At 46.2% G+C, this 21,787-nt stretch overlaps 1 protein-coding gene across 3 annotated transcripts in view; it reads left to right on the forward strand.

The window, feature by feature from the left end:
- HK2 (hexokinase 2) overlaps window positions 1-21,787 on the forward strand; it is a 62,737-nt gene that overhangs the window by 25,917 nt on the left and 15,033 nt on the right. For 2 of the 3 annotated variants that reach the window (XM_055241100.2, XM_055241101.2), the window contains exons 3-8: window positions 10,103-10,251; window positions 15,304-15,423; window positions 16,283-16,378; window positions 16,853-16,952; window positions 17,275-17,458; window positions 20,145-20,300. In XM_055241100.2, coding sequence (XP_055097075.1) covers window positions 10,103-10,251; window positions 15,304-15,423; window positions 16,283-16,378; window positions 16,853-16,952; window positions 17,275-17,458; window positions 20,145-20,300 — 805 coding nt within the window. The remainder of the gene's footprint in view (window positions 1-10,102; window positions 10,252-15,303; window positions 15,424-16,282; window positions 16,379-16,852; window positions 16,953-17,274; window positions 17,459-20,144; window positions 20,301-21,787) is intronic. The other variant, XM_055241102.2, reaches the window with a different exon arrangement.

Raw genomic sequence — 21,787 nt, forward strand, 5'->3', positions numbered from 1 at the left:
TTCAAGAAAGTTGCTAGTCAGAACCTACTAAATGTTTTTCACCTTGCAGTTTGAAAGCCACTGCCTTAAATGATCCTTGGCCCAGTTTGGTTCTAGATGAGCATTTCATTTCTCGCTGGCTTGGCATGAAATATGTAGTTTCAGGACAGTGTGGGGTGAGAGGTGAGAATCAGAATTGTAGGTTCAAATGGGTTTGAATTCAAGCTGTGTGCTTCAGAGCAATTTATGCTGTGATCCTCTATTTCCTCATTTGTGAAAAGGGGAAACTTCAGGGGGATCGGTTTTCTGAGAATTAAGGGAGAATCAGATATGTGACTTTCTCACATGTGCTACAAACACTCCTGCAGCCGCAAACCACCACTGCAAAAGGCACTCTCATTGCCAAATTTACTAAGAAAAGGTGTGTGAGACTCCCAGGTTTTAATTTTGGAAGAGACTAGCATTAAGGGAGCAAGTGTGAGGGTTCATCCCCATCACCAGTGGCCCTGCATTTTGGAGTGAAGACCAGGCCCCAGCTCTTATACCAGCTCCAATTATCTAATTGTAATCAAAGTCCTATTAGAAAATGTGGAGAAACCAGAAAGTTTCAGGCCATTTATTTGTGGTGGAGGCCTCCCCATCATGGCTTATGGGCTCTTGTGTGAGAAGGCAGGGAATGTCAGCAGCCACTGAACCCCGTAGGGGTGAAATGTTCAAGGTAAATCGTGAAGTACCTGTGCTTCATATGTTGTGTGGCCTACACAGTGTGAAGAAACACAGTTGGCATAATTAAAAGTGCAATAGACAAAAATGGTCCAGGAATGTCTTACTCAATGACTGAATTTGGTGTTAGCCAGAATATATAAAAAATGGTCTCTATTTGTTGTTTTGCTTCTTTCCCAAACAGTTTTAAGAAGTTGGAAGAATTCTATAGTGGTCATCTATATTTTACGCGGTTTGCTTTATCAACCCCCCATCCTTCTATCCATCAGTCCTCTTGTTATAATTGATGCATTACAAAACATAAATTGCTGAGAAAGTAAGTAAATACTAATACTGAACTCTAGTTACTATGTATGCTGAAGTTTTAGGGTTCAGACATATACTTACATAGTAACTAGAGTTCAATATTTGCTGTATTTTCTATTGATGTAAGATCTAGATGAAGTGAAATAAATCTTAAGAGTATTATCTGATAAAAAATAAATAGAAGGCCGGGCATGGTGGCTCACGCCTGCAATCCCAGCACTTTGGGAGGCTGAGGCGGGCGGATCACGAGGTCAGGAGATCGAGATCATCCTGGCTAACACGGTGAAACCCTGTCTCTACTAAAAATACAAAAAATTAGCCAGGCGTGGTGGCGGGCGGCTGAAGCAGGAAGAATGGTGTGAACCTGGGAGGCAGAGCTTGCAGTGAGCTGAGATTACGCCACTGCATTCCAGCCTGGGCCACAGAGTGAGACCCCCATCTCAAAAAAAAAAAAAAAAAAGAGTATTATCTGATGAATTGACAAATACACCTATTTAACACAACCTCCATCAGAAAAGGGAATGCTTATACACTGTTGGTGGGAATGTAAATAAGTACAGCCTCTATGGAAAACAGTATGGAGATTTCTCAAAGAACTAAAAATAGAACTACTATTCCATCCAGCAATCTCGCTATTGAGTATCTATCCAAAGGAAAAGAAATCATACCAAAAAGATGCCTGCACTTATATGTTTATCACAGCACCATTCACAATAGCAAAGATGTGGAGTCGATGCCCATCAATGGACAGATGATTGGATAAAGAAACTGTGCTATATATACATAATAGAATACCATTCAGTCTTAAAATAGAATGAAATAATGTATTTTGCAGCATCATGGATGGAACTGGAGGCTGTTATTTTAAGTGAAACAGCTCCAAAACAGACAAATACTGCATGTTTTCACTTATAAGTGGGAGCTAAAAAATGTGTCCACATGGACATAGAAAGTGGAATGATAGACCATGGAGACTTGGAAGGGTGAGGGTAGGAGAGTGGGGGCATGAGGGTAGGAGGGTGGGGGGTGGTGTGGATGATGAGAAATTTAACAGATATAGTGGGTGTTGGATACACTAAAAGCCCTGACTTCACCATTGTGCAGTATATCCACGTGACAAAATTACATTTATACCTTATAAATTTATACAACTAAAAAAAACCCTCCATCAAGATACAGAATATTACCATCACTTTGAGCCCCTTCCCAGTCAATCCCTGTACCTGACCCCCCGAGGGGCAATCACATTCTACTGTTTTCCACATATGTGAGTTTTGCCTGTTCCAGAACTTCACATATAAATCAACTCATAGAGTATTTGTTTTTTATGCAAGTCTTATTTTATTTGTCATAATGTGGGATTTATCTGTGTTATGTCTATCAGTGTCTCGTTCCTTTTGGTTGCTGATTCCATGGTATGATTAGAATCTGATATGAATATTGATGGACACCTGGGCAGTTTCCAGTTTTTGGCTATTTGAGTAAAGCTGCTGTGAACATTACTGCACAAGCCCTTTTGTGGACATGTTTTTAGTTCCTTGTATAAACAACTAGGAGTGGAATTACTGGGTCATTCATAGAGTTTGATATATGTTTAATTTTTAGAAACTGCCAGACATTTCCCCCAAATTGCTAAACCATTTATACTCCCACCAATAATGTATGAGAGCTCTGCCTGCTCCGTATCCTCAACAGCATTTGTTGTCTGTATGCCCTTGTTTCTTTTTTTCAGTGGAGAGTTGATTAAAGAAAGCATTCATTTGTATTTGCCAGGAATCACACCATCTTGACCTCTCTGTAGGCAGCCCTAATCTGTGCCACAACCCTGCGTGTGACTGTGGTACCAGCCCTAACACAGTTCTGTCAGGGGCCCCACCACACACATAGGGGCCACACATAGGGGCTTGGCTTTCAGAGGACAGTTCCATCTTAAAAGGGAATGCAGGGGTCGGGCACGGTGGCTTACGCCTGTAATCCTAGCACTTTGGGAGGCCAAGGTGGGTGGATCACTTGAGGTCAGGACCAGCCTGGCCAACATGGTGAAACCCCACCTCTACTAAAAATACAAAAACTTAGCCGAGTGTGGTGGAGTGGGCCTGTAATCCCAGCTACTGGGGGGCTGAGACAGGAGAATCGCTTGAATCTGGGAGGCAGAGGTTGCAGTGAGCCGAGATCATGCTGCTGCACTCCAGCCTAGGCGACAGAGTGAGACTCCGAAAAAAAAAAAAAGGGAATTCAGGAAGAATTGATAGCATTTAATGAGCACCCATGGTGTCTGTACTAGGCCATTTACATAAATCTGTTTTACTCTCCACAAAAACTTTACAAGAGAGTCATTCTCACTTTAAAAATGAGGCAACTGAGGCTAAAAAAGGATTGATGGTTGCCAAGGTCACCTGTGGTCAGATGGTGACAGTTGGGATATAAGCATAGATAGTCCTGACTCCATGGCCATAAGATTCACAGTTTACATTGGCTTGTACTGCTGAACAAAAGTTTCTAGGGAAAATCAGATGATTGTCTTTTTAAATGGATCCTAAATATGAGTTGGCTTTGTATCATTAAAATAAGAAGCTCAAGTACAACCCAACTGAAAATGTGCCAGCTGCATGTTCTAACTTAGAAATGAAGTAACTTTGTGGTGTCTTTATCACCCTTATCTTGGCAAGATCATTTGGATTTAACTATGCCTTATGAGAGAGTGAGGGTAAGGCAGTGTCAAATCAATCATTTGACTCTTCTTCACCTCTGAATTGTGAGTTATTTTCACAGGTAAGTATACCTCCATCCTCTAGCCAGACTTAACCCCTCTAGAGAGGAGGGAACCATGATGCTGATGGTGACGGTGATGATGATGATGATAAAAATTGTAGACATCTTTTGTGCCAGGTACTGTGCTAAACGCTGTGTTTGAGCTATCTCATCATTTCTTACAGTCATCCAATGGTAGGTATGCTGAACTTCACTTTACAGAAAAAGAATATAGATTTGAAGCAATTAGGCAACTTGCCCAAAGTCACATAGTGAGCAAGTGGCAGCATCAGGATTGGAACTTGGCCAGCTGAATTGCTAGTACCTGGGCTTTTAAGCACACCACCAGTGGCACATTTTATGTTTATGACCTTCCACGCTGCTAGCATAATGTGTGGATTCTTCTCTTACTAACCCAGGCCTAGCTGTTCAGTTCATTGAACAGTCCTCTCCGAGGCTTGGTCCTCCGTGCAGCAGCAGTGTGCTAAGCTGCCTCGTGCCCTGCCTTTGAAGAGTGAAAGTTGTGCTGGGAAGATAAGGCCCATGTAGACAAAACAATTAGAGATATTGGGCCATATAATGCAAGCACATGATATGATAAAGGGAGACCAGGCTGGTGATACGTTGCATGGAAGCTGGTTAAACCCGAAGGAAGCCCTTATCTTGGTTGCTCTGCATTATATTAACAACTGTGCAGTGGAGACATACATCCAGAGCTAGCACACAGCAAGCTAATTAGTGGACTTACGTAGTCCAGGCAATATAAATTGAAGATTGTACAGATAGATAGCCTTGGTAAAGCAGATGGCACCTACATTGTCAGGCGTTGTGCCAAACGCCTTATACTTCCTTGCACTGAATCTTGACAAGGTGCATGTGTGTATGTGTGCATGTATATGTGTGTGTTTTCCTGTGTTCTTGTTCTGGGTTGTGGAGGGAGGTGCTGACTAGAAGGAGGTTATCGTTACCCTTTTAAAACAGATGATGAAATCTGAGTGTCAAATTTCTAATAAATTGCCCAAAGCCACATGGCTAATGCATGTTAGAGTGGGATTTGAACCCAGGTCTGCCTGCCTGAAAAGCTGAACATGCTCAAAGCCTACACAATATTGAAACGTAATCATGTTTTCACCCTTTGAAGAGTGGTTTCACATCTGTAGGGCTAATTACACCTCTCTGTGACTGGCACGTATTTTGAGCTTAAGAAACACCCCGTCTGGGAAGAAGTGAGGAGCGCCTCTGCCCGGCCACCCTGTCTGGGAAGTGAGGAGCGCCTCTGCCCGGCCGCCCCGTCTGGGAAGTGAGGAGCGCCTCTGCCCGGCTGCCCCGTCTGGGATGTGGGGAGCGCCTCTGCCCGACCGCCCCGTCTGGGAGGTCCACCACGGAGGCCAGAAGCAATGTGGGGGCTGGACGTGGTGGCTCACGCCTGTAGTCCCAGCACTCTGGGAGGCCGAGGTGGGTTGATCACTTCAGGCTAGGGGTTCGAGACCAGTCTGGCCAACATGGCAAAACATATGAAAAATACAACAGACAAACCAACCAACCAACCCAGTGACAACAAAACAGGTCTACCCTGGAGCCATACTCTAATTTTTTCTATTTTCCTCCCTTTCTGATCCTTTATCCCACTTTCTTTTTCTTCCTCTTCCTTCTCCTTCTTTGTCAAATAGAGGATTGAGTTATTATCACTGATCCATATAAAGTCCCTCTCTCATTTATTTTCTTTAATTCCCACTCCCCATTTCTATTCCCCGTCTTCCCATGTGAAACCTTCCTAATATGTTTGATACGCATCTTTTTGTTTGTATGTATTTTTAGAAAATGTTTATTGTTTTGTGTGCAAAAAAAATTAATAAAAAAAAAAGAAAAAGAAAAAGAAACACTTCCTGGGTAAAAAGAGCACCAGAGTGGTGCTTTCCAAGAGGTGTCCTAGGAGCTTTAGGGTGCCAGTCATGTGTTTTACGTGTTCCACACCCCTCCCTTCAGTTGGAGCAGCTCTGTTTTTCTCTATTTTACGTTGTGGCATTTGGCCCACCAACTTTATTTGGAAATAAGCATTCTGTTGCTTAAAATGGTTTGAAAACAAATGATGTAGAAGATCAGATCACTCCATTCCTAGTGTGTACCAGACACCAGCATTAACTGTGATTCAATGCCTTTAATGACATGGAGTATTGAATACTTCTGTATGGCTGAGCTCTTGAATGATGGCCAGCATTGCATTGTAATGGAGTAATTGGAATCCTGGGGTTTAAAAAGAGGCTGCCAGGTGTGGTAGTGATCATGGCGATTCCGGGTACATGGAAAATACGTGCCTTGAGACCTGTGTCTTGCCACATTACCTGCTTAGGACTTGGAGATGTATCTTTTCGGTCCTCATTTCATTTGGAGTATATGCCATACATTCTCAGAGCAGTCCACTGTTGTGTGCTAGCAGGTGCTTGAAAACTAAAGGAAAAAAACAAGATCCCCTCAACCCAGAGTCACCCCATAGAGGATGATTGGAATGTTCAGTGCAGTTACCTGGAGCCACTGGAAATGATGTTGTAGGGCAGAAAGGGCAGGTCCCTTTAGGGGCATTAAGTTGTAAATGTAGGGCTGGTTCAGGAACCGAATGTGAAAGTATGCCTGTGTGTCTTTGACCCGCCTCCAAGTTTACGGCTGCATGCCTCAGGCATTGAGTGACAAGGAAGAGCCAGAGGCTCTAAGGTTGGATCAAATACAGTCCAGTGTTCTGATTTGCCTGAGCCTCTCCCAGTTTTGGCATTGAAAGTCCCATGTCATAGGAAACCCCTCCATCCTGGGCAAACTGGGATGGTTGGCCACCCTACATGGCCCTGGAGCTGATGCCCTCACTGCTGCTCAGCTCAACTATGGCAGCAGCCCTTGAGCTGCCTCCTTGTGCTATCCTTGCCCTCCACAGTGCCATTAGAGCCACTAGAGCCCTTTTGGAAACAGATCTGACCTTCTTAAGAACAAAAGAAAGTCCTTGGCAATGGTATTTGCTGTGCGTTTATAGCCATGTCACTTGAGCCCTATGTTGTAGCTACTCTGGACATGCCATTTTTTGGCACCCACAAATTAGTGCCAACTTGTAGTTATACCAAACCTCTGTCCTGCCTTACTGGACACCAGAGCGTGCCACAAACCTCCATGGCCTTGACAGGGAGAAAGGGAACAAGTACCTTGATAGGATCTATTAACGGAGGAATAATTTACTGTGTTTCTTCTTTGTTGTTGTTGTTGTTGTTTTTTGAGACAGAGTCTGGCTCTGTTGCCCAGGCTGGGTTATAGTGGCGAGATCTCAGTTCACTGCAACCTCCACCTCCTGGGTTCAAGTGATTCTCTTGCCTCAGCCTCCCGAGTAACTGGGATTACAGGGCTACGCCACCATGCCCGGCAAATTTTTGTATTATTAGTAGAGACAGGGTTTCACCATGTTGACCAGGCTGGTCTCAAACTCCTGAGCTCAAGTAATCTGCCTGCCTTGGCCTCCCAAAGTGCTGGGATTACAAGCGTGAGCCACCACACCCAGCCTGTGTGTTTCTATATGTTCGCATACAACATAGTCCATGTTTCACGTAAGCATCACAACCGCTGGGAGATGTCGGCATTATGAATCCTGTTCTACAGGTGAGGTGACATGCTCAGAGAGCCCTGTGATGTGCCCACACCACACAGGTAGCGAAGCCACTGAGCTGGAATTCACAATGAGGCCTGCCCACCTGTCTGAGGTCCAGTGCCTAACCACTGCTCTGCGGGGGCCATTAGGAGAGGGGCCATCTCAGGATTGCCGAGTTACAGTGCTAGGCCTGCCTCAGATTCTGGACTTGGAAGGAATGCAGTCATTGGCTATGGTGGTTGTGGCTTCCTATGTGTGTGGAGGGGGGCCGCAGGGAGGAGGGGTGTCAGGGAGTGTGTGTTCCAGAGGAGTCCTGTAAGCAAAGCAAGAGAGGACCTCCTTCCTGGGAACAGGGCCATCAGCAGTACTTTATTATTTGTGTTTTCCCTTCAGTCCATCAGAAAGTCCTGCACACCACCCGTTCTTGGTGGATCTGTGGCCTCTGGTGAGTCCAGCTGGGCTGGCCTCGGATGATGACCCACCAGGGGCAGCCTCGCCACCTCAGTCCCCTGTGGTCACTGATTCAGCGGATCGCATGTATCCTGGACTTGAGAGTGCTGATGAGGCAGTTCATCTTTGATATCCCTTTCATCCCTCATGACAGCCACCACGTTTTGTTTCCTAGAATTTGGCTGGGTTCCCACTACCAGGGAAGGCTCAGAGCTGGAGTGTCTGGGAAAGCCACCCATGGCCATGAGGCAGGCAGGCTAACCCCAGATGAGGGCGATGTTGCTGTAGCTAGCCCGCAGCTGTAGCTAGTGGTGGGGCCACCTCTAGTCACTGGGCAGGAAATGGAAAATTAGTGCCCCTAAGGAGGAATGCCGCCGTCACTGGAGCCAGTTCCAGTGACTTTTCTTGGACAGGTTTCTGCAATCCTTTCTGCTTTCATTGGCCTGGGAGAGTCAAGTAAGGCTGTGGGACAGGGTCTGCCTAGAGCCCGGAGAGAGAGTACCTAGTACTTAGTGAGTGTGTCCTGAGTTCTTGGTCCCTCACCACACTTGTGTGTCTAATTTTTCCCCTCACAGCAACCCAATGAGATGCAATGTTCCCATTTTAGAGATGAAGCAGCTGAGGCTCAGAGGCTTAGGAACTTGCTTCCGCTAAAAAGTGGCCGGGGTTCTGGAGCAGGTCATGGGGGCTCCAGAGCCAGTCTCCGTGTGTCACATTGCCTGACACCCTTCTGGTTGTGTGGTCTCTGGTGGATGATGTCTACCGTTTTCCCCCTTGGGACCCTAGGACTGTGGGTGGTGCTCTGAGGGAGCTGGGCAGATGTGACTTTTCTCAGGGCCTAAGTGCTGGAGGTGCTGAGTGGACCTGGGTGTAAAACAAACATTCTTGGGTTATCGAGTCAGAGCATCTCCCTGACCTCTGACCCATTCCACTTCACTTGAGTGCTGTTCTCCCACTGGGAAAGGGGTTGAGTGTTGACAAACATGCCAATAAGTGAAGCCCCCAGGAAATTGCCTTGTATCCTTGTATCGTTTGAGAAGGTTGTGGCAGGGCAGCAGAAGACTGGTGGTGCTGCTCGCGGTTGGGGCGGTCACCTGCGGATGCGCCTTGCCTGCTCCGCCAGCCCCTGGCCCACTGCAGGCTCCGTGCCTCTTCAGCACTTTCATTCTGTGCCACATAATGGGGCCCTTCCCCATAGTCGGTGGTATTATCACCCAGGATCTGGATGTTTCCTGTCTACACTGCTGTTTCCTGGAGGGTAGGAACTGCACCTTCCCAGTGACACATGACAGTCTTCACCCATCTGTGTCTGTGGCTCCTTTCTGGAGTCTCACTCATCCTCTCTCCTGCTCCCTCACAGCTTTTCTGTGGCTTGAGTGGCCTGACTTTTGTTGTACATACACGCTCTGGGGTCAGCATTCTCTTGCATTCTGATAAGCCTGAGATCCTTTGAGGGGGCACCTGCTTGGCTTATTCACCAGGCCTCAATGAATTGGACCTCATTCCACTCCATCACATGACCCCTCTGATCTTGCTGCAGGACATGGCCCTCATAATATGCAAACATTAGAAAGTAAATTTAGTACTGCAATTGCAATACACAAACATAATATGCAAACATTAGAAAGTAAATTTAATACTGTGCTTGCAATTTGGTGTTCTGGGGGTATGAGGAAAAGGATGGAGGCATGGACCCCTGGCATGGGGCTTGCTGAAAGCACTGAGGAGGTAGTCGGCTCTCAGGAGGGGGTGAGCACATTGTTGGATACGAAACTGTCTTACTGTTGATTGAATTATAAAAGTAATGTATATGCGATGGAATACTACTCAGCCATAAAAAGGAACAAATTAATGGCATTCGTAGCAACCTGGATGGGATTGGAGACCATTATTCTAAGTGAGGTAACTCTGGAATGGAAAACCAAACATCATATGTTCTCACTCATAATTGGGAACTAAGCTATGAGGATGCAAAAGCATAAGAATAATACAGTGGACTTTGGAGACTCACAGGAAAGGATGGGAAGGGAGTGAGGGATTAAAAAAAACAACCCTGTGAGTTTCCAGTTTTAATAAAGCTCTGAGAATTAAAAAAATAATGTAAAGGTGTATAGCATGAAATTAGACTATATGTAATGTCTGTAGAGAAGTGAATCCCACTGGCCACCCCTTACCCACAGATATTCCTGGAGGGACTTGGAGTTTTAAGTCTCGGTTGGTTCCTGGAAGAGTTTTGTCCAAAATTAATAGTGGCCCTTCCTTTCTCTGCAGAACACGGAGAGTTCCTGGCTCTGGACCTTGGAGGGACCAACTTCCGTGTGCTTTGGGTGAAAGTAACGGACAATGGGCTCCAGAAGGTGGAGATGGAGAATCAGATCTATGCCATCCCTGAGGACATCATGCGAGGCAGTGGCACCCAGGTATGACCCATCTCTCAGGGCGGCCCCTGGTGACAAAAAACTTCCTTGGCATGTTCTTTCTGTACTTTCTTCAGCCGCTCCCAGCGTGTGGATAGGCAGTCATCCAAGACACTCATGGATGCCAGCACAGCTGTAAGGGCTCCCTCTCGGCCGGAGCTCAGGCTGTTCTGGTTGTATTTTATACCCAACATGTACTCAGTATTAAAAGGAGTGACTAGAGAAGAAGTATGAAATCCAAGTAAGACGCTGTTCAGTGTTGTCACATCTCGGGCCTCAGGGCTTGGAAGAGGTCAAGCCCTCTGATTCCCGGTCTGCTGTTCTCTCTCCCACACAAGGCTCCCTCCTGGGAAAGGAATTTCTGACCATGAGTAGAACACGCTGGGGAGATATTTTTAGACTCATTATTTGTCTTTGGGGTGGCCTTGAGGTAAACCTGCTTTCCTTGTTATCATACTGGGGTTGGAGAAGGGAGGCTGCATCCCTAGGGCTGTGGGCATTTGAGCTTTACCGAAGTTGTCACGTGGCTCCAGTATAACGTCAGGAGGGACACAGAGGGTAGAGGCCCTTCTACTGCCACTCCTATGCCTGCACCAAGCTGAGGTATTAAAGAGGTTGGGCCCTGTATTCAGGCACTCTAGCTATGTGATTCTGAGCAAGTGCTAGGGCTTCATCTGTAAAAAGGGATGATAGTATACAGGTTGTGGTGTAAATTAGAGATGATACCTGTTAAGTATTTGGCATAGTGCTGGTGCATAATCTAGTACTCTTACTGTTTTTTTTCACAGGAGCTTTTGTCTGTTTATCTAATTGCTTCTTGTGCTGTCACTTTCTGTGGCTAGTAATTGCATTGTTCCCTGTTGTGGGGGATGTGGTTGCCTTTTCTTCCCATTGCCTCAATCTCCTGCCTTGGGCCACATTCCCCAGATGATAAATATTTAAGAACCAAGTAAAAATCCCAGTCACTTGCAGTATCTGTCGGCTTTCAATTTGGCTCTCCTGTCCAGAAGCATCTCATGCAAAAATCCATCTTTCTGAGCCTTTTTAAGAATTTTACTGTCTTCTTTACTTATTTTAAGTTTGTGGTCTTGGAAGCTCTGAAATTTCTTTTTTTTTTTTTTTGAGACGGAGTCTCGCCCTGTCCCCCAGGCTGGAGTGCAGTGGCGCGATCTCGACTCACTGCAAGCTCCGCCTCCTGGGTTCACGCCATTCTCCTGCCTCAGCCTCCCGAGTAGCTGGAACTACAGGCGCCCGCCATCAGCCCGGCTAATTTTTTTGTATTTTTAGTAGAGACGGGGTTTCATCGTATTAGCCCGGGTGGTCTCGACCTCCTGACCTTGTGATCCGCCCGCCTCGGCCTCCCAAAGTGCTGGGATTACAGGCGTGAGCCACCGCGCCCAGCAGAAGCTCTGAAATTTCTTTACACAATTGATTTCACATTGTTTTACATTTCCTTTGTCTTCTTCTGGAATGTCATCTTTTGGGATTTTTGTTTCTTTTTGTGTTTTTTTCTGAATCAAATATTCAGAGGAAAAAAAAAGAACCAAGTAAACAAAACAAAACAAACAAAATAACATCTAGAGTTTGGCCGTGATCATGTAAAAGATTGTAGCGTGATGATGATGTGTTAGATGGATCTTTAAGTTTTACAACAACACCCTCCCTGTTGCTTGTAACCTGACAACACGCAGGGCCCAGGCCCCTTGCAGTCCCTGCGGCATCATCCCTAGAGCCTGGCAAGGACTATGAAGTGCGTCTCTGCCAAGTGAGAAAAAGAATCCATTTTAAACATTCAAGATGTGAGTGAAGTTTTTCTTGAAAAAACCTTAAAATCGCTCAGACCACCTCGTTAGAGGGTATCAAGAAAATCTACTCTCCACGCAATATAGAATAAAAACATTATAGTCCAGATTAAAAAAAAAACAACTATGAGACTCACCTTGAAGAACATTAAAACTGTTGGGATATTAGAAAGATTTTAAGTAAGCGGAAAAATGCTATTTAAAAATGAAACAGAAAGAAAACTAGAAGAAAATATAGGTATCTTTGATCGTAAGGAATAGAAAGACTACTGTGTACCTAAAAGCAACAGAAAACACTTGGAAAAAAGGCTGAAAGGAAGTTCATTCATGCTGTTTTCCCCATATTTTCCCCCTTTTTTGGTATTCGGTATCAGTATTTTACTTAAAGGAAAACAAATGGATTGTAAAAATACAATTTAATTAAGAACAAATCTTGAAATCCCAAACTTGCAAAGGTTTTTGAAGAATTGTGAACCTGGGCAACAGGGCTCTTTCGATAAAGTCTGTCTTCCGGCACGTTAACTTCTCCTGAAGAGCAGTGGATTGCAAACCTGAATAGCAGCCACTTAAGATTTTAAAAGTATATCTCGTGGAAAGGGAAGTGAGCAGATTTTCAGACCAGTAAGGAAAAGGAAACCATTTTAACTTCATAAAACGATGCCCTTTGAGCCTTTTTATGACAGGAAGGTGTTAGCTCTTTCTCTGCATCTTACCCATAGATCCTCCTCAAAGAGAACGAGATAGCCTTCCAATTCAAGGAAGCAGAAGGTCTCCTCTTCCCACTTGAGAAAAGATGCAGGTTCTTTGAACCCAGCACTAGCCAGTGGAACTTCTTGCAGCAATGGAAGTGTCTCCTATCTTCCCTGTGCAATACGATAGGCACTGACCCTGTGGCATCGAGCCCTTGAAGTGTGGCTGGTGTGACTGAGGAACTGAATTTTTAAGGTCTTTTCTTTTTTCTTTCTTTTTCTTTTTTTGAGACAGTCTCACTCTGTCACCCAAGCTGGAGTGCAGTGGCACCATCCCAGCTCACTGCAATTTCCGCCCCCCAGGTTCAAGTGATTCTCCTTCCTCAGCCTCCCGAGTAGCTGGGACTACAGGTGTGCACCACCAGGCCTGGCTAATTCTTTGAATTTTTAGTAGAGACAGCTAATTTTTTGAATCACCATGTTGGCTTTGAGCTTCTGACCTCAAGTGATCTGCCCGCCTTGGCCTCCCAAAGTGCTGGGATTACAGGCAGGAGCCACTGTGCCAGCCTGTTTTTAAAAATTCTAATTAATTGGCATAGCCACAGATGGCCAGTGGCTACTGTATTGGGCAGGGCAGTATTTAATGCTTCCTCACAGTCTATTTTTCTCTGCCTTCCTATGTTAGGAATGCAACTGGAAAGAAAGCAGTGATCAGAGCTGGGCGGGGAGAAACCATTTTGCTTTTCCCCCTTCTAACCCCCACTCCAGTCTTTGATGATTGGCCTTATCTCTTTGCACAACTTCTGCAACTCTTTTTTTTTTTTTTTCTGGATAAAAACTATTTGTATCAAAGATCATTTTGACTAGAGTACCAGGAAGAAGGTGCTGGGAATTTGTTTAATATACGCATCATATAATTCATCTCTAGTCACCTTCCCGACAGAACAGAATTTGCTGAATATTTCCCTATTTTCATGTTAAAATACTTGAACTCTGTTCAAGGGAGCTGGCTCACCTGCACTGGTGATCCCCATGGCAAGAGAGCCTTGTCCTCTGCAGCCTTTGCTCTTGAAAATGTTTTGGTTTGGAGGTCGAAGGTTCAGCCTCAGCTGTTGTTAACTTTGCATGGGATCAGACAGAGGGACAGACAGAATGGATGTGGGAAGTTTAGTTAGATCTGGCCATCTTCCAGATTGGGGTGCCTTGTCTTCCTGGGTCCTTCCTGGAAGGGATCTCCTGACTCTGGTCATCAGGAGATCCAACAGGTCTGTCAACTTCCCTCTCCCAACCTCTCGGTTCCTTTATAAATGTAAATACTTTCTGTGGTTTGGCATAGCGGTTCTCAAACTACTGCTCCAGGATCACCTGGAGGGCGGAAGCCTTGCTAACAGATGGCTGGGCCCCACCCCCAGAGTTTCTGCTATAGCCGGTCTGGGGGCGCCCTAGACCCTAGAATGTACATTTCTAACATGTTCCCAGGTGATGGGGCTGAGGTTGCTGCTCCAGGAGCACACTTGGAAAAGCCATGGTTTAGTCGAATCTTCTTGCACCTTCCTAGATAGGAAAAGGATAGTTGACCTCTTACCCACCTTGGCTTTTAGATTTTTCCACTTAGTCAACCTGGCCCTTGGAATCTGCCTAGCCTCTTTGGCCTCTGCTTACTTTTTACACCAGAATGCCTCTGGTCTCAGCCTTCACCTAAAGGATCAGCGGCCTCTCTTTGAGGGTGTAGGGTGGGGCAAGAAGGAAGCCAGGGGATTGTGGGCTTTGGGGCTGAAAGGGATCGAAAGCCTGGCTTCTTAAGAATACAGTTTTTCTAAGGCTTAGGAGCTCTGGGTCCTGCACAGTGAGTGTGTGTGGTCGCGTTTGTGAGGCTGCCCACTCACAAAATGCTATTTATTTCTCAGTGCCCTTCATGGACTTACTGGATGTTCTCTTTAGAAAGTTAGAAAACAAAGATAACTTCTTTGAATTGCCCTCAGGAGATTAGTTTTCTAGAATGGAGAAAAAAATATAAAAATTACTTGTTTTTGATAAGTTGGTTCATAGAATGCCAACAGAGAATGCTGTCCCTGCAAACCACCCCCCACCCCATCACCAGAGACAGGGATACTAAATTACTTCTTGGCAGCAAGATGGGCTGGCCTTTCTGGTATGATTGTCAACTGGGCTTCCATGTCAATGGGTTTCTGACAGGGCCACCAAAGAATGTTCTGTTCCCCGGACATGAAGCAACTTTCTGATTAATGTTGGCCATGATTTCCCCTACCTCACAGGGTTATCTTGACAGCAGTATAGAGAAATGGCTTAAGTAGACGACAATATTTAGTGGGCAAAAACTAATGTTAAGCCTTTGTATGTATTGACTCATGTACTCCTTTTCATAACTCCATGAGGACAGGTCCAGTTATAATTCCCTTTTTGTAGATGAGCAACTGAAGAGATCAGAGGAGATATGGGTTTTGCACACATTCAGCTAGTTACGTGCTGAGCCAGAAGTGCATGCCGTTAGTCTCTATGCTGTTCGAACTCTCTGCTCACCACCCTGTGTCATGTGTCCTCAGCTGTTTGACCACATTGCCGAATGCCTGGCTAACTTCATGGATAAGCTACAAATCAAAGACAAGAAGCTCCCATTGGGTTTTACCTTCTCATTCCCCTGCCACCAGACTAAACTAGACGAGGTAAGATGGGCTCTTCAGACACTTTTATTGCTTCACTCTTGGGGCTGGGAGGGCTGAGAGGGACTTCTGAGCCACCTGCTGTGGTGTTGGTGGTAGCACTGGAGGATTGTGGAGATGAAGTTCTGCCTTTCTGGGTGACTGTGTATGTCGATGTGGGGGCTGGTGAAGAAATATCTGGGGGGTTGGGAGTGCTCTTTTTCACCCTGTCTCCCACACACATTGCACAGTATCCTTATCCCATCCACGGAAACAGGAATGAGAAATCAGGAACTCCCCAGTCTAAAGTGTTGTGATAAAGACCCTTGGAAGAAAGATGCTTGGAGAGTTAATGATGTGAGGACACAAGTTCAGTCATGTATTGCTTAACAATGGGGATATTTTCCGAGAAATGCTTTATTAGGTGATTTCACTTATGTATAAACATGGGAGAGTGCACTTAACACAAACCTAGATGGTATAGACTACTACACACCTAGGCTGTATGGGAAAGCCTGTTCCTCCTAGGCCGTAAATCTGTATAGCATGTTACTGTACTGAATGCTATAGGCAATTGTAACACAGTGATATCTGTGTATCTAAACTAGGCAATAGGAACTTTTCAGCTCTATTATAATCTTGTTACCACCGCAGTATACACAATCTGTCATTGACTGAAACATTGTTATGCAGCACATGACTGTGTCTTATAGTGACAGTTGTCCTGAGTTTCTTTTGCCTAGGCTAGCCAGGAAGTAATACACAAATTCAATCATGACTACCCCAGTGGCAGAGGTCTCTGCTAATGACGGAGGTTTGAGGGGTGTGGTGTAAGTTTCAGTTTTAGTGGGAAATCAATATTCACTGATTGGTCCTTTTCCAGAGTTTCCTGGTCTCATGGACCAAGGGATTCAAGTCCAGTGGAGTGGAAGGCAGAGATGTTGTGACTCTGATCCGGAAGGCCATCCAGAGGAGAGGGGTGAGTGGGGTGGCAGGAGCTTGGGGTCTGTGGGCTTTTCTGGGTCCACCCTGAAGACTCCCTGAGTGTCCTTGACTCATCATGGTTTGCTTGTGTGGAGCTTAAGGAGAGTTCTCTTTTCTCTGACACATGTACTCAATAATTTTGTATGTGATCCACTGCTTTGGGGGTTTTTAGATTATCACAATCGATAAATAATCTTAGCCTTGGCACAAGAAAAACTCTTTTAGTTCTTAACCTGAAGAAGACTTGAATGTGATTTTCAAGTAAGAAAGTTGGAATGATGTTGACATGGGAGTGGAATGGCTCAGAGAGAGAATGAATTAAAAGTCTATCACAGGAGGAGTTATGGGGAGGGAGGGGGAAAGAGAGAGAGAGAGAGAAGGAGGAGGAGGAGGAGGGATGTACAGCTGGTGTTAGGAAAGTCACCCTCTGTGATGATGAAGGTCAGAGCCCTCCCGTTTGTCTCCACAGGACTTTGATATCGACATTGTGGCTGTGGTGAATGACACAGTTGGGACCATGATGACCTGTGGTTATGATGACCACAACTGTGAGATTGGTCTCATTGTGGGTGAGTGAACACCGTGCATGAAGGGCCTGTGCTGGCCAAGGGATGGGGGTGTGGGCTGGAAAGGGAGAAGGGGCCCACGGGCTGGGTGTTTCTTTGTAGTTCATATTAGACGATAATGGTCCAGTCACTTTGGAGAGCCGAGGAGGGACTCATGGAGTTGGGGGTGGCAGAAGATTAGACCATGTATTGCGATGCCCCCAGAGTCTGCAGTGAGAAATCCCAGCCACCGTGGCCGGGCAGTCTCAGGACAGTAATATAAGAGGGAAGAGGGGTGGGAAGGGGCCGGAGCAGGCATGTGCATAACCGTCCCTTGTTTTGGCAGGCACGGGCAGCAACGCCTGCTACATGGAAGAGATGCGCCACATCGACATGGTGGAAGGCGATGAGGGGCGGATGTGTATCAATATGGAGTGGGGGGCCTTCGGGGACGATGGCTCGCTCAATGACATTCGCACTGAGTTTGACCAGGAGATTGACATGGGCTCACTGAACCCGGGGAAGCAACTGTGAGTAGGCCATTCCTGTGTGAATGGGCTTGGAGGGGGCCTGGAGCTAAGTCTGGGTCTGGTCGGGGCCAGGGGGTTGTTTCTTTACAGACTTAAATCCCCAAAGGTTGCCCAGGGGATTTGGTCATAGGAATGTCTGTGACTATAAATTGCTGAGAGGATCTAAAACAGAGAGCAAGCGGACACACCAGATTATAGCTAATAATGTGTTTCCTTCACAGGAGTCATGTTGGAAGCTTCTATTCTTAGTGTAAGTGGGTGGCCCTGCTCTTTCGTTCCACCTTCTATTTGTAAATTGTCTGTGGGAACTGTGAGCCACCTAAGAAAAGTTGTGTTGAGGTGGCCAAGATTGGGGCCTCTGAAAGCTCCTTTCATAGCTCCAACTCCATCACCACCCAGAGGACAGGCTGACAGCTGCCGCAGCTGCAGGCAGACCCATGACCTCTGGAGACATTGGCTGAGGAGTTTCCTTGGCCTCCTTCACTTGGACCTTGGCCCAACTATGTCCTGGGATGGATTGAAGGAGGGGCGTCTAGCATTTTGGATCCGGAATATTGTATTCTCCAGCCTGGCCTGCCTTTGTTTTTAGTTGCTTTTATCTCTTACAAAACCTTATTTCACCCTCACAAACATTTGCCAAATGTGCGTGTGAAAGATCTTGAAACAGGGATTGCTTCAAGGTCTGAAGCAGTTGCAAAATATTTTGAGCAATACAGGTCATCTCTGGTCTTGTGACTGTTGTAGAAAAGCTTTTCGTGCAGATCTCTACTTGGAGAGGAAAATTGAACCCTATAAATCAAGTCAGTGGTGGGTAACCCTTTTCTTTCCAGGAGAGTCCTTGCTTTCTTTTTTTTTTTTTTTTTGAGACAGAGTCTCGCTCTGTTGCCCAGGCTGGTGTGCAATGGTGCGATCTCGGCTCACCGCAACCTCTGCCTCCCGGGTTCAAGCGATTCTCCTGCCTCAGCTTCCTGAGTAGCTGGGATTACAGGTGCCTGCCACCACGCCCGGCTAATTTTTGTATTTTTATTAGAGACGGGGTTTCACCATGCTGGCCAGACTGGTCTCAAACTCCTGACCTCAGGCGGTCCGCCTGCCTCGGCCTCCCAAAGTGCTGGGATTACAGGCGTGAGCCACCGCGCCCAGCCTGAGAGTCCTTGCTTTGTCAAAGCATGGTTTATTTATCTAAGTCACAAGCTTGTTTCACATGTTGAAATGGGTCCTTTACTTGAACTTTCTGAGGATCATACTGGTTGTGTCTGCCATGGCTGATGAGAGGTTTATGAGCTGAAAAGTCACTTAGTGTCTGCCTCCACGAATGAGGCACACCCAAGTCATTCCGAGGAACTAAGGCCCTTTCAAGTGTCAAAAGACAAATTTGCCAGCCAGACCATGACAACACACCCCCGGCTTATCCTTAGACACCCACCAAATTGTCATCCATGGTAGCCCTGAAGTCACTATAGACAATTTTTGTCCCCTCTAATATATTTCCAAGTAAGTATCTTTCAAATGTTGACTGGAACAAAGTGTTTTTAAAAACTAGAATAAAAACTTAGCAACACGGAGTTCCTTACTATTGAAGCCAGGCTCGCATCCACGCTGGTTTCCTTTTCCTGAAGCTCTGCCTGTGTGGGTGCACTAACATTTAAAATGCACGCTGTCATCTTCACAATTTTGCCAGCTCTCAGTTAGCCCTGATGCTGCTGTACTTGGCCCTGGGTCTTGAGCAGGCTGCTTCCTAGAGGCCTGGGTTTCCTCTTGGAAAGGTAACCTTGGAATCCCTTCCACATCTCAGTCCTGGGCCTCCTCCTCGCTGGGGCTCATCCTAGTTAGTGGCAGCAGGCCCAGGTGCCTCCTCTAAGACACAGGTTCTTTCTCAAACACCCAGAAATGGGCCTTTTGTCAAAAAGAATCATCAGCAGGGCTTGGTTTCCTCTCAGTTCTAGCCAGAAAGACCAATTACCAAAGAAAACAGTGCCACCTAGTGTTGAAAAATTAAATCACCGGACCGCACTGCCGGTTTGGGGGCCGGCCGTCCCCTGCCTTTCTAAAACATCTTGTCACCTGCCTGCTCAGAAGCCTGTTTCACTCCCAGACCCCTGAGACCTGTCATTTAGAGCTCAGAGCCCAATGCGGATTCCTCTATCCCAACCTGCCTTTATAATGTTGCGCCATCATCCCCTGTCCCAGGTAGTTTTCACACCATTTTCTCTGGAGCCCATGAATGGCTTGCAGGGGCGGACAGTATAAGTTTATGAGTTTCTAGGCCTGTGCTACATATTTAATTAGATCACCTTTTTCTCTTGTAAGTAAATATTGGGCTATGTAAGATTTTAATTTTAAAAATGATTTCCTGGCTAGAGAAGAATTTTAAAGATTACCACCCTATGCATAACTTTACCTAAAATACAGGCTGTTCCAGAATGTTCCATACTCCCTGTGTGTTTCATTTGGCTGCTTAAGGTTCATTTATTCTTCTCCATAGGTCAAGGTCCACCAGCCTGCAGGGACAGCCCAAGCCAGCCCCTCTGAGCTGTCACCTCTCCACGTATCTTACTTCTGGGCCGTGCTGCACATATTAACCCTTAGTTGTGAAGTTGCATGTGTGCGCATCTTGCTTCAACAGGGAAGCTATGAGTACATGGACAGTGGGGACTTTATGTTTTTGGTTTGTGTCTTCCGGCAGGTTTGAGAAGATGATCAGTGGGATGTACATGGGGGAGCTGGTGAGGCTTATTCTGGTGAAGATGGCCAAGGAGGAGCTGCTCTTTGGGGGGAAACTCAGCCCAGAGCTTCTCAACACCGGTCGCTTTGAGACCAAAGACATCTCAGACATTGAAGGGTGAGCTTCTGGCCAGTCCCCCTATTCGCTGGATCACCACACGAGTAGACGGGTAGTTGGGGAATGAGGAGGGGGCTGTACCTTTTGACTCTTCAAGTATAGACTGCAAGAGGGTCTCACACGACGTGGACCATGGCGGGCCTGTGGCTTCACTTCACTTACCAGTCTCCACTCTTGTCGATTTCGAGTGTGACTGCTACCAGTGACTCATGGTACTGGGAACAGTGGTTGGCCTCCGTATGCAGGGACTTGGACTGTTGCACTGGGTTTAAAGCTGGAGGATCCCAGAGGGCCTCTGAAAGACTTACCTGTATCTGCCTCCTTTTCCTTCTCCTGAAGCTCTGACATCTGATTCCCTATTGGCGATTCTCAAAAAGGACTCTATCATGACCCCTGCTTCATAATAGAAAGCTAGGTCTTTGGATTGGCCAGAGATATAGCTACCCAATTAATTCTAATAAGCAGAGCTGGGGCCTGCATTTTCACAGCTCAGCAGGGGCAAGAGTGAGGATGGATTGATTTTTTTTTTTTTTTTTTTTTTGTTAACAATATCCCAAGAGTCAGGCGGGCCTCGTTTGCTGTTCTTGAGATTTCCACTTGTAGATTGAAGAAGTCCTGGTGTTGCCGGGCGCGGTGGCTCACGCTTGTAATCCCAGCACTTGGGAGGCCAAGGCGGGCGGATCACGAGGTCAGGAGATCGAGACCACGGTGAAACCCCGTCTCTACTAATAATACAAAAAAAAATTAGCCGGGCATGGTGGCAGGCGCCTGTAGTCCCAGCTACTCGGAGAGGCTGAGGCAGGAGAATGGCGTGAACACGGGAGGCAGAGCTTGCAGTAAGCCGAGATTGTGCCACTGCACTCCAGCCTGGGCGACAGAGCGAGACTCCGTCTCGAAAAAAAAAAAAAAAAAAAAAAAGTCCTGGTGTTTCAGGGACCAGATGGTGGAGAGGAGGTGCCTTCGGAGCCAAATGGAGCAGTGGAACAGTGCAAATAACTTTGTTTTAAGGGGAAGCTCTTGAAGGTTGGGGCCTACTTGTTGCTATACCCCAAGGTGATGCAAGATTTAGTTCCCTTGAGAAGGGTGCTAAGGTTATAGCACTAGCCCCTTACCAACTGTCTTTAGACACAAGCTAAAGCAGTGCCAAGTCCATGGTGAAATGCAATAGACTCCTACTGCTTTAGAGAGAGAAACCAGATGGGCATCACCGCAGGGTTCACATGTCGAGAGTGGCTGACAGCAGAGACATTGTCTGTCTTCCCTAACACAAGCAGATGTAACACAAACTCTCACACACACAACTTGGTGGTAAAGCACCAAGAACAGGGCCTTGTTTTTACATAGCACATGCATAAGAAATACTTGTTTTTCTCAACTCTGTGTCTGTGTGTGTGTGTGTGTGTGTGTGTGTGCATGCGCGTGTGTGGGGTGTCTAGGAGAGGAGCCTCAGGGTGGCTGTGCTATATTTTGCACCCCCTTCCTCCTCC

Source organism: Symphalangus syndactylus, chromosome 14, assembly GCF_028878055.3.
Source record: "Symphalangus syndactylus isolate Jambi chromosome 14, NHGRI_mSymSyn1-v2.1_pri, whole genome shotgun sequence".
In the NCBI taxonomy this organism is placed as follows: Eukaryota; Metazoa; Chordata; class Mammalia; order Primates; family Hylobatidae; genus Symphalangus; species Symphalangus syndactylus.